General features: G+C 37.4%; 1 protein-coding gene across 9 annotated transcripts in view; it reads right to left on the bottom strand.

Moving 5' to 3' along the window:
• The window catches only part of LOC149845205 (DNAse I-like superfamily protein), a 184,252-nt gene that overhangs the window by 28,417 nt on the left and 142,375 nt on the right, over positions 1–13,460 (bottom strand). For 6 of the 9 annotated variants that reach the window (XR_016430180.1, XR_016430179.1, XM_089995602.1 and 3 more), the window contains 2 exons: positions 10,181–10,331; positions 9,754–9,901 (listed from right to left, as the gene is read on the bottom strand). Coding sequence is in view for 7 of the 9 variants with exons in the window: in XM_089995602.1 (XP_089851728.1) it covers positions 9,754–9,901; positions 10,181–10,331 (299 nt within the window). In the remaining 2 variants the exon portion in view is untranslated. The remainder of the gene's footprint in view (positions 1–9,753; positions 9,902–10,180; positions 10,332–13,460) is intronic. The other 3 variants (XM_089995605.1, XM_089995606.1, XM_089995604.1) reach the window with 1 other exon arrangement.

The raw sequence follows: 13,460 nt of genomic DNA, 5'->3' as shown, positions 1-13,460 counted from the left end.
ATCCCATGGTGAATCTCGCACAATTTTCATACAAATGGGTGCTTTTTATATGTAAAATTCGTTGCATCCTCTACCTCCACACTTGAGAAGCAATCTCCCATTGAATGGCAGTTTCAAGCCATCAACCACCGTCTAGACCAGTCTCATCCAAGGCCACTATAGTCATCACACTAGCTGTATGCCAAAAGCCACAAACCCATCATTCTAATTTCACCCAACCACAAGGAGAGGTTGTTCGAGGTCACCAACTATGTAAGACCCATGTCGTTTTCGAAAAAAAAAAATGGACTCGGGTTGGATCTGGATCCACCCGAATCCAAACCCACCCCCTGCTTACAAATAAGAAGGGGGGGGGGGGCTGGTTTTCCTTTTACGCAAAAGAGGAAGCTCCCCCCTGACGTTCTCTCTCTCCCTGAACCCCTCTCTCTCTCTCTCTCTCCTCGATACCCCTCTTCCCCCCCCCCCCCGACCTTTCCCCTGCGTTCGTCGGGCTCCCCTTTGCTGAAGCTGTCACCAGAGCTCCCTCAGGTACGCTCCTCTGACTCTCTCTCTCCCTGGTTCTCCCTTTTTACAAAGGAGGGGCACCGCCCCTCCCTGGTTCTCCTTCTCGGATGACAGGGGAGGGGAGTAGCCAGCCCCCCCCCCCCCCTCTCTCGCTCCCTGTCTCGGTTGACAGGGGAGGGGTGCAGCCCACCCCCGACCCCATTGTGTTTTCGGGTTAGGGTAGGGCTCAGCCTAGTAGCCAAGCCCACCCCACCCTTTCTTTTCCTTGCTGAACCGAGCCTAGCTCGATTGGGGCCTAACTGGCTCACTCGCCCGAGTGAGCTCGGTCCCCTCCATTTTCCAGCTCCACGCTCACTGACTCGGGGCCCAGCTCAACCTAGCGACCCAGGCCAGGGTCGGGTTTTGCCTTTGTGACCCAAACGCAACGTAGTGCGTGATTCTTTCTTTTTTCATAGTATGACAAACCTTTTAGCGCACCTTATCGGCACAACGGACTCTACACGCGCCCCGAGACACAAGCCACTTATCACCTACGCCCGAAAACGTCAGCAAAATCGACATTCTCCGAGGTAGGGAAAAGTTGCACAAAAGACAATGGACGGACAAATCTTAAAACTTGTGATTTAAATACATATATATATATATATATACATACATGTATATATACAAAGATATACGTATACGCATTTAATTCAAGGATGCAGTTTTGCGATCCGTGTCCGCTTTCCTTTGTCATTTACTTTGAAGTCGCGCTTTTACATGCACAGGCTTTTGCTTACACATTTATTTAGCTCGATATGTGATTTCACATATCGAGCATTGCTTTATGTCATTTACTTTTGCCGCCGCGTTATCACGTGCATAGGCTATTGCTTACACATTTATTTAACCGGGGTACGGTTTCGTACCTCGTGCACTGCTTATGCATTTATTTAGCTCGATGTGTGGTTTCGCATATCGAGTCTTGCTTTATACTTTGTCGTCGCGCTGAAATGTGCACAGGCTTGCATGATATAATATATGTATTATTGGTACATATATTTGATCATGCATACATTTTGCAATTTATTCATATTAGTTTATGCATGATCCGTTGAAAATTTGTGTTAAAAACCCAGTCTTATCGGTATTTTTGAGAAACTACATTTAAATTGAAAATAAAGGAAAAATCGTGTTTAAATACTTCCTTACGCTTTTCAATGTTTACTTTTGTTTAGGACGTTTTGATTAGTGTTCTAATTAGCGTAGAAGTGTCTAAGTCATAGTCTATTTGGTTTAAGAGAGGTAGCTTTGTGAAACACGTTTTTCAGGAACACTGTTTTGAAATTTTTGAAAATATATTGGAGTTTTCTGGAAAAAAAATGTGTTACTCTAATTCTCATAATATAAATAGTGTTTTTGAGACAGAAAAACGTTTTTCCCTTCTTGAAGTTGACGCTCCCCTCTGCCTCTCTCTTCTCTCTTCTTTCCCTCTTCTTCTATGTTGGTTTCTTCCTTCTTCTTCCTCTCTTTTTGCTTTCTCCCTTCTTCTTTTTCTTATTCTTTTCCTCAAGCCCCTATCTTCGCCGGTCTTTCTTTCTTGTTCGTCGGGAGGTGTTTGCGACAAGTGAAAAAGCCGTTTCTTCTTCTCAACCCGTCCGTCAGAGGTAAGCCATAGGTAAACCTCCTCTCCCTTTCTCCCTAGTTTTGTTTCATAGCATGCATTGTAGTTAGATTTTCATTATTTTCATGGCATATTGCACGATTTAATTTCAGCATATCACAGCATCCATTGTTTCTTGTTTTCCAAAAAAGAAAAATAAAAAAAAATAAAAAAATAATCATTTTTCTTGGATTGCGTGTAAGTAGATAATCATAGGTTTAGTTTAATTTCTGATTTTGACTCACGTATTTGCTATTTTTTTAGTTTAATTAGAAATAACTTAATAGAATCACTTTTATTGAATAACATTTTTCATAGTCTGCGTTTTTCTTTATATTCTTTTCTTTTTCAGATTAATTAAAGTTGACGTTTTCTGGTTGATATTAAAAATTAGTTAGTTGTTTATCTCTTAATTAGTTGTTTTAACATGTTAATTTAGTTTCATTGATTGATACTTGTTAGTTTTCTTGACCGTAGAATAAATAGATTGCTTGTGCGATAAAATCGTTTTCTTTATTATTTATTTTTTTCTTCTTTCAGCAAATTGGAATAGAATTATTTCTTGTGTTCAGCAATTAGTTTAGAATTTATATTCTCAGCACTTAGATTTTTAATTTAGTTATTGATTATCGTTTTTCCTTAGAAATTACATTAGTTGATTTTCATTATTGCATTAAATTATCGATTGCTTGTTTAATTAGTTGATTAAAGTCCTTTTTAGAATTCGGTTAGTATAGCATGTAAGTTAAATTAACTTAGTTTATTTTATAGTTCACGTTTTCTTTTATTAGTTAATTAGTTTAGTTTATTTCTTGCTATTTGCATTAGTTAATTCCATAACCTGTTTTTTGTTTCTTGTTAGTTAGTTAATTAGTTATGCTAATTTGTCTTTTAGTTAGTTGATTCATGTTAGTTCTTAGTTATAGAATGAGTTATGTTATTTTGTCCTTTAGTGTAGTTATTCCATAGTTTATTTAGTCTTTTTGTGATTTTTCATAAAACTAACCCTTAATGTTTTTGTAGTTTTTCAATGTATCTTTGTGCCTCGTTTATTTATTTTTATAGGGAAGCGTTTAGACGTGCGGTGAGCCCTCAAAAGTACCCCCGAAGAGCCTTCTGAGGTCCCTAAAAGGTCCCCTCAAAAGGCCCTTCAGACCCCTTTTGAGCCCCTCAGGGAGCCCTCAGACATAAGGATCAGTAAAGGAGAAGTAAAAAGATCACAACAATTGCAAATTAAAGAGACTAAAGACTAGAAGCACCGAAGACTTTTCCTCTTTCTTTTATATTAGGATTTATTTTATTAATTCAATTTGGGTTTGTAGTAAGGCACTTTATTTTTATTTGTTTAAGCCCTCTGCAAAGAGTTGTAATCTTATTTAGTTAATTAATTAATTTTTATTTTTTATTTTCAAGGCAATAAAGAGTAGCTTAGTTATTTGTGGAATACAGAGTATTTTTCTCGTTTCCTGAGTTTGACCTAGACTTCACCACTAGTGTGAACCGGTTTTTATTAATTGACACACGGTTTGCACAAACGTTTTTACTAAAAATATATTTTTAAAATGCTTTATTGAAAAAGTTGCATCAATATTCAACCTCGTAAGGTATGCAGTTGCGTACTCTTTCCTACCACGTAGCGAGCTTGCGCTTTTACAAAAGACACTGATTTACGCATGAGCGCAAAAACTTTAAAGAAACAAGTTTTCTTGCGAGAATCCAGCATTCTAAAAAGGCATAGTTTTGAAAAGCAAGATTCGAACACTAGGAGAAAATGTTTTAACTTCGGTTTAATATTCGATATGACCCAGATATCCCCGAAAGGGAGCATGAGAATGTCTTTGTTTGAGGTTTCTTCTGAGAAACTCATATCCTTTTATCGTAACCTGTATCGCAAGACATGCACCGCATGTTTGATACTACGATAACTGGATGAGAGATTCGTGGCGATCTCGTATTGTACAAAGTGCACAATGATATAAAAGTATTTTGAAAGACCAATTCATGTCAAATTGAACAAAAAATGTTTATATTGTTTCTTTCACAAAACAATTGAACTGGGGTTTCTTTCTGAGAAACCTATACCCCTCTCATCGTAGTGGTACTATCAGACATGCACGGTATGTTAGTACTAGAGTTATCGGAAGTGCCTAGCCTAGTAGGGAAGCGTACTTCCCTGAAGCGTGTTTCAAAAGCGTAAAACATCGCGCTTCCGAAACGTGCTGGGAAGCGCCAATTTTTTTTGGGAAGCATGTTTCCCTTTTATGCGAAACGCGCTTCCCATTTATAGGAAACACGATTCCCATTTATGGGAAGTACGCTTCCCCCCTTTTTTCATTTTTTTTGTATTTTTATTTTTATTTTTTTCTCTTTTTTCGCTTCTCCCTGGCTTCTTAAGTCACTTCCGGTTTGCTTCCTAGGTCGCTTCCGGTTTGCTTTCTAGGTCGCTTTCGAGACAATTCTTGATTCACTTTTAAGTCATTCCATGCTTCCCACTTCCTAAAATTTTGAAAGGGCCTCGCTTCCCGCTTTCGCTTCCCGTATCGCTTCCTGCTCCCGCTTCCTTGACTGACAACCATGGTTAGTACTGTTAATATTACCCATAAGAACGACAAACTTTCCCCAAAAGCAATTCCTTGTGTTTTTTGGGGCTATGCCGAAAATCAAAAGGGATATAGATATTATGACAGGAAAACAAACAAATTATATGTTTCATGAAATGTTACATTTCTTGAAAATGAAGATGGTTTTAGCAAGGAAAAAATCCAAGAAAACTATGATTATTTGTTTCTTTTTTATCTCATCAATGAACATGAAGGGTATGAAAATCTTCATAATGAGCATGAGAGTGAACATAAAGACTGTCATGATGCAAGTGAAAATAAAGACAACAATCTTAACAAAATCGACCCATCCCATGGTAACACACAAACATATACTAGGCGGACTGAAGGGCACCCACCATGTGCTTTAGAAAGATATTCTCAAAATCAAGATATTGATTATGCTAGTATTAAAAAATCGATAAGAATTTCAAAAGCCCCTAGTAGATTTGTAGCCTATGATTCCTTTGAACCAAGATACCGAACATGCTTAATGGCCATACACTCATATTCTGAACCACCATCCTACTATGAAGCTAAAAATCATCAAGAATGGATTAAAGCCATGAACGATGAATTATAAGCATTAGAAAAGGCAAAAACTTGGAAAATTCAAACATTACCTAAAGGAAGAAAACTATAGGATGTAGATGGGTTTACAAAATTAAAACCAAATGGGATGGGACATTGGAAGGATATAAAGCTAGACTAGTAGCCAAGGGATACAATCAAGAATATAGAATTGACTATGATGAGACCTTTGCCCCAGTTGCTCGAATGATGACTGTCAGAACTCTCATCTCTATAGCATCAATCCAAAAATGGCAATTTTTCAAATGGACGTGAAAAATGCCTTTCTAAATAGTAATCTGAATGAGGAGGTCTACATGGATCCTCTACCAGGTTTGAATTTAACACATGAGAAAACTCTTCATCTACGAAAAGCCTTGTATGGGTTAAAACAAGCTCCCAAAGCTTGGTATGATAGATTTAGTAATCTACTGACTCAATTGCATTTTAAATCTTGTTTTACTGACACTGCATTGTTTGTTAAGTCTTTCAATGCAGGGATGGTTATAGTGCTGCTTTACGTAGATGATATGATAATCACAGGAGGTGATAAGCAGGGAGTAAACCATATCAAAGATGTGCTTAAAGATAACTTTGATATGACAGATCTTGGCTTTTTACGGTATTTTCTTGGAATTGAAGTAGCCTACTCACCTCGTGGTTATTTTTTGTCACAGACTAAGTATGCCGCAGAGATCACAGAGAGATCAGGACTCTCAGATATGAAAAACGGGTTGACACTCCAGAGGTCATAAATGCAAAAATGAAGAAGGATGATGGAGAACCTCTGCAAGATCCAACCCCATACAGACAAATGATTGGAGCTTTGTCCTACCTTTCTATTACTCGTCCTGATATCTCCCATGCTATTCATTTTGCCAGTCAATTTCAGCATGCTCCCACTACAGTACATATGAGTGTTGTAATAAGAATTATTAGGTATATTAAAAATTCTACAAGTCATGGATTGTTTTTATCATCTTCTTTCTCGTTAGAAGTCATTGCATACTCAGATTCTGACTGAGGAGGGGATGTGAATTATAGACGCTCAACTACTGCAACTACTGGTTTGTGTGTTTTTGTAGGTGACTCCTTAATCTCCTGGCGATGCAAGAAGCAACAGAAGGTATCTCTCCCCTCAACTGATGTTGAGTATCACACTATGGCAATGACTACGTTTGAGTTAGTATGGTTGCGACAACTACTAGAGGATTTGGGAATTCACACCACATAACCTTCCAGATTATGTTGTGATAACAAGAGTGTTGTATATATCGCGAGCAATCATACGTTTCATGAGAGGACAAAACACATTTATATGGATTGCCACTATGTTCGGGAAGAATTTTTGCGGAAGACTATCACACTGCCTTATGTTCCATCAGAGTATCAACTTGCGGACTTCTTCACCAAAGCACTTCCTTCACCCAGATTTCACTTCCTACTTGGCAAACTCTCGGTTGTTGCACCATGAGTTTGAGGGGGTGTTAAGATATCAATATACGTGTATATATATGTATATATACATATATGTATATGTGTTTATTGTTAACCGAAATATCCATTAGGGGTATTTCGGTCTTTTCTCTATAATAGGCATCAGGGGCTGACATTTCTGCATTTTATTTTAGGTATTTATTTTGGTCTTTTTCCTTTTTCACCTTTTTGTCTTTTTCAGATTTGATGGGAAAACTCCATATAGCTGTTGGAGCTGCCCCATCAGTTATATTTATGACTGTTGGGTGCAACCCCAACAACTATATGGAGCTTGCCTATTGGCGCCATTGTATTATAAATTGGCCTCTTGTGGCCTTGTATTCCCAACTCATTCTTGAGTGCTTCCATGCAATAACAAGTTTGTAGACCCTTGTGTGGGTGGTTTCGTGATTCAATCAAGTATTTTTACTTGATTGAAAGTGTGTTCTTGCATGTGTATCGGATTAAATCCACTTCATTACAAGTACTACGATGATTAGATGAGAGGTTTATGGTAACCTCGAAGCGTGCAAAATGCATATTGTTGAAATCACATAAATGGTGATCATCGCCTTCACAGGTAAGATGCTCGACTAGTTTAAAATACCAGAGCATGTAGAATGGGTCGTCAGTTAAAATAAAACCCGACGTATTCATTCGCCTCTTTGTTTCTGTCAAGGGAGATAATGGGATGATACAAAAACTCCGATGGACAGGTTGTTAACAACCACCCTTCGGGCAAATGACTCGGCGTCCCCAATCATCAGAGTTAGGGAACGACACTATAAAAAATTATCCTAGGTAGTAGATCCTGTTGACTTCTGCAGAAGTTGGATGCATCCTTTGCTACGAATGCCTCTAAGGAATTCTCTCTCGGTCACCGACCGTCCCCTTAGAAACGAACTCAGCGAGCTGTTCGGGGTATCAAAAATACATAGCATAACAAAACCCCGGACAGTCTCAATTGTTTCTATGTTTCGCTCATGCGCATACCCTCAGGACAGCTAATATCGAAACAAAGTTATCATGTTCATTTTACTTATTTTGACTAGTACACCGCGAAAGGAACAACGTATATGTTAGTTTGGTTCTGAATTTTGTTAGCACGCTCATTTTGCTCACTCTTCAAAGACAACTGATAAAATTGGAACGATACAAAAATAAGATTAGCATGCTCATTTTACTTATGTTAAACTGCATATCACGAATGAAACTACGCATGTGTTAGTTTTGTTTTAAATTGTTATACTTGTGCACCTACTAGTTTTTCATGAAACTGACCAGTCTTATGGGTACTGGTGATGATTAGGTCGGTATGGCAAACGATGGCACGATAACGTGATGGTATCAAGATGAGACTCTTTTCCTGATGTTTCGCTCTTGTGGTATAAAAGTTTATTTGAAATTCCACTTTTCGTATAAACTTTAAATTATTTAAAATCTCGTTTTGAATCTATTTGGTTTTAATGAATGTACGCAGTTACAAATCCATTGTGTAAAGGAAGGTTCGCGGTAATCCACCCAAGGTCCATTGACTTGCTATTTCAAACACCATTTTCCGTTAAACTGCTATTTTAAACTCTGAAAAATGATCAATTACAAAGCTTTCAAACTTTTCGTAAAAAGTCACAAGTCCGAGATTTTGGGGGCATTACGAACTAAGGAATCCCAAACCAATGGGACCACCCCTACATCACCCACCCTCAAGGATGCAATGCTTAACGTGGAACTCATCACCCCCACATATCTCTCCTATGGAGGTCATGCACGATGCAACACCGGTCCACCACCACTCCTCTATCTACCACACACCTACACCCCCCAAAACCCTCTATTTTACTCAATGTGTCGTTACATAAACAATCAATGCCCACCACCCTTATTATGTCGCTGTCATGGCTCAGAAGGGAGACCACCACACAAAATCCAGAGAAGGGATTCTGCCGGAGAGAGAGAGACTCACCGCTGCCAAAAACTCACACCTCTAAGCTCCAATGCCACTGGATAGGGTTTTTTCTGTAATCCGTTTGAGAGAGGCAGAGAAACGAGGATAAAGAGAAAGGAAATAGGAAAAAAGGGGTGTGGGCCTTTTGTTTGAGGTTGGGAACTTGGGGAAAAAAGGCACACTAACAAAAGTATTGCGAGATTTTTTTATTTCTCGCGATAATATCTTGATATTCAGGCACAAAAGTTAATTTCGCGAGATTTACTATTTCCTGAGAAATTAAAAAAGTTTTCATAATTTCTCACAATTTTTTCGTAAAAAAATCATTTCTCTCGTGAGACTTGTCACAATGGCTATTACCACCACCACCACTACCATTACCACCACCGCCATCAGCACCATTGCCACCACCACCACTACCACCATTACCATCATCACCATTACCGCCACCACCACCATCATCCACCATCTACTGACACCATCATCACCACTGCCCACTAATCTTCTTTCTTCTTCATTATCATTTAAAAACAGTTGGTGATCCATACATTCACTTAATTAAAAGTAAAAACAAGTTTCTTCTTTATAAAATGTGCTTAAATTTATATATGCAAATAATAAATAAAAATAGATTCAAACAGGACCTAAAAAAACATATACAACACTATTGTATGACATGCCTAATGTAGAGGCTGTTGTACCCTACGCTAGAAAACAAGATTAAATAACATAAGGCAATTTATGGGAATAACTAACTTTCCAAAGATGTCGCTACTGCAATAGATACATAAAAACCATATGCAAAGGGTGAAAGATATCATTAGTATGATTGTCACATCAACATCATGACAATGATAATTAAGCAATGTAATAGACTGGTTTCACATGATATATGGGGCGTCTAGTAAATATCCAAGATATGAAAGCATTGTATAAAAATTTTCAAACATAAAATCAGGTTCCTACAACAGTCAGCAGAATCAAAATTGATCTCAGAAAAGAATGGCGATGTTAACCTTATCTCCAGGTATAGAATTAAAATCACCAGCTATGATAACTGCAGGTTCACAATTAAACTTTTGTGAAACAATGTCTTTGAATTGTACAAGGCGAAAGAGAAGATATTTTGCTTGTGCAAGCTTGACATCTGCCAACGCAGGGTCCCTATCATTAAAGCCCAAATTTCTATAACATAAGCATCACAAATATTACAATTAAAAGTAATTGAATTCAAAAATTTTCCAAATGAATCAAGTCCTATTAATTCCACAATAATCAAAATACAAAAGAATGGAATACCCCATGCCAAGTAAAATAACTTATGTCTATCCAGTAATTTATTGAATACCCACTTTTCCAAAGACTACATGGTATAAGTTCCTAAATAGAAAAATAACTTGCTATAGGAGATCAGTCCAGATAAATAGAAACTAGATTACTTACCAATAAAGATGTGTATTAGCCAAAACAACCAGATGCGGGAAGTTATAAAGAAGCCTATATGCCGCCAATATTCCCACACAATCACGTTTTAATCTCACACAAGGGTCATTAGGATCCCCACGTTCGTTCACACCAATGCCTTGTGAAGAACCTGAAAAAAGAAAAAAAATACTTACAACAAAGCTTTGAGATTATTGGATTTATCAACAATACAACAACAACAACAACAACTACGCCTTCATCCCAAAACAATTGGGGTCAGCGATATGAACCAAAAAAGAAATTCATTTTGGGTCTTCCACATGAATCCTTTTCCTCCAATCATTTCTATCCAACGCCATGTCCTCGGTGAGGTTCAAAGCATTCATATCCTTTCCTATCATCTCCATCCAAGTCTTCCTAGGCCTACCCCGACCTCTTTTAACTAATATATTTTCCCATTTCTCCAACCTTCTAACTGGAGCATCATTAGGCCTTCGTCGAATATGTCCAAACCACCGTAAACGATTCTCTCGCATCTTATTTTCAATGGGTGCAACACCTACCTTCTTACGTATCTCTTCATTCCGAATCTTATCTTTTATTGTATTTCCACATCCATCTAAGCATCCGCATCTCAGCTACACTCATTTTTTGAATATGATGTCTCTTGGCAGCCCAACATTCCGTACCATATAGTAAAGCGGGTCTAATAGTCGTCCTATAAAACTTTCCCTTCAACCGCAATGGCATTCTACGATCGCACAGCACTCCAGTAGCACTTTTCCATTTCATCCACCCAACCTTTATCCTATGATTTACATCTCCATCAATTTCTCCATACTTTTGAATGATGGATCCCAAATATTTGAAATAATCATTCACCGGTATATCTTGCTCACCAAGCTTCACTACACTCCCATCACTACTTCGTTGCTTACTAAACCGACATTCCATATATTCAGTCTTACTCTTACTCAACTTAAAACCTCTAGCTTCCAATGTCTGTCTCCATAATTCTAACTTAGCATTAACCCCAGCTCTAGACTCATCAATCAAAACAATATCATCAGCAAACAACATACACCACGGTACATTTTCTTGAATTGATCTCGTAAGCTCATCCATCACTATCGCAAATAGGAAAGGGCTTAAAGCAGATCCTTGATGTAACACAATCAAATAGAAAAAAGTACATGTGAGTGAATTCTAGAAAAAGGCGGCAATAGGAAAATCAAATTTTAGATACATAGTGTGTAACGACCCCAACTCGTACCCATGAAAAAGTGGCAATCTTTTTTTTTTAACAGGTGCGGAAACATTCTCAAAAACCCGAGGCCCTTACAGTTAAACAGAACCACCACCATAAGGGATCTTATACTCATCTTTCAGACCAAACCAAACCAAACTTTATTAATTCAAATGCACAGAATCTATAACATAAGCAAATAAAATATAATTAAAGCAAAAAGAAGAGTCATGTTGTCCAAAAAAAATTGTCAAGCAGTCGTGCAGTCCCCCCGTAGCTCCTCTCGAAAGCAAGTCCCCTTACTGGGCATCTGAGGCTGCGAAAAACATAAAAGTAGAGGTGTCAGAATTCAAAGAATTCTATGTATGAATATCTCTAATGAAACAAATAAGTAAAAAAATAAATAAATAAAATTCATGCAATATTTTAGAGGGATATAATTATAACAAATTCATGATTCAATTAACTATTCATGCAATGGAGAACAATTATTAAGCATGAGGGACAATTTAATAAACAACAGAGATCAGAATTTAAGCAATAAAGACATTTAACATGCATTAGGTAACAACATTATGCATTCACCAATATATAACAACTAAGGAAACAAGTAAGCATGATCTAATGCATAACAGGAATATGCATGATTTCAGTGCAATGCATAAATAAATTATTATCTTTTATCAGAGTTTTCCTTTCATATGCATGCCCCTATTAAATGCACACAATTTAAGTTCTTCTTTTTAATTACCGTTGCCCGCAGATACTCCAAACGGGTAAGAATTTTCGAGGTCAAGTAGGGTTCCTAAGGTAACTTAGCACACAAGTTATATTTTATTACTGGGTTTCAAACTTAGCCCTCGACCGATATCAGGAATCAACATCATCTATAAGAACATTGGAAATCAACAGCCAATGTCGAGACACTATGAAAATCAACAACCATAATGTTACTTTCTTGGTATACCAAAATAATAGTTGTGTATACACACCACCCCCAGGCAAAGTGGCGGATTCTCCCTAAAACTGTAGACAGGAGAATAACCTCAATATCGAGTTCAGGGGCAACAACACACACGAAGTTTTAGTATCCTCACGGTTCCCCAAAACCGCAATGTCCAAGATTCTCATACTATAGAAGAGACATCAAGAAAACGTAGATTACACTGTTCTTTAATTTCTTTTATCTTGTTATTAATTCATCTCTTTTAATTTGCAATTCAACATGCAGAATTAATAACACAAGCTCGCAAATCAACATGTGAAGCTCTTTACAGGGCCACAGCCCGTGGCAACATAGAACAGTGCAATTAGAACAATAATATCACACTTGATTTTTGCAATGCATAACATCTCAAACAAAGAGCAACACATGCTCAAGGCTCGCACAACCCATGATGATCCATTTTGATCATCAATGCATTCTTATGCAAAAATCATGAATAACATGTCACTATGCATTCATTTCACATGCTTTTCAATGCACAATCATGTATGCCAATATAGAGATGTGCATGAAACAACAATATTCATATGCATGTGCATGAGTTCACACATTCATGTTAAATGCATGTTTTCATTCAATTCACGTACCCATGTCAAATGCATGACTTCATTCATGAATCATTTCAATTTAACGTGTGCACACTCATGCCATTATTTACATGCAAGAACACATCAATTCAAGTATACACCTGCACATGAAAGCAACTATGCAATAATACTTTGATTAAACATGATATACTAAGTGCAAGCATGTGAGAAATTTCGTTCTTTTGCATGCATAAAGCCAAATCTATTACAATGGACAAATCTGAAAATTAACATACCAAAACTGAATTTTTATTCCAGATTCAAATAAGCACATAGGATGAGCACAAGTTGAACATTAACAAGTACAATCCGGACCACATTTATGCATAAACTGAGCATGCAATGGGATCCGAGGCATGAACAAATCACACAGAAAGTCCGAACATAATTCACACAAGTGTATCATGCTTTAAAACTTTTTCTTTTCCATACACAAGTCTTTTTCAAACTCCACTCGAA

The sequence above is a fragment of the Nuphar pumila genome, chromosome 2, assembly GCF_984573655.1.
Source record: "Nuphar pumila chromosome 2, dmNupPumi1.hap1.1, whole genome shotgun sequence".
Classification (NCBI taxonomy): Eukaryota; Viridiplantae; Streptophyta; class Magnoliopsida; order Nymphaeales; family Nymphaeaceae; genus Nuphar; species Nuphar pumila.
This window is presented reverse-complemented; position numbering and strand designations above follow the sequence as displayed.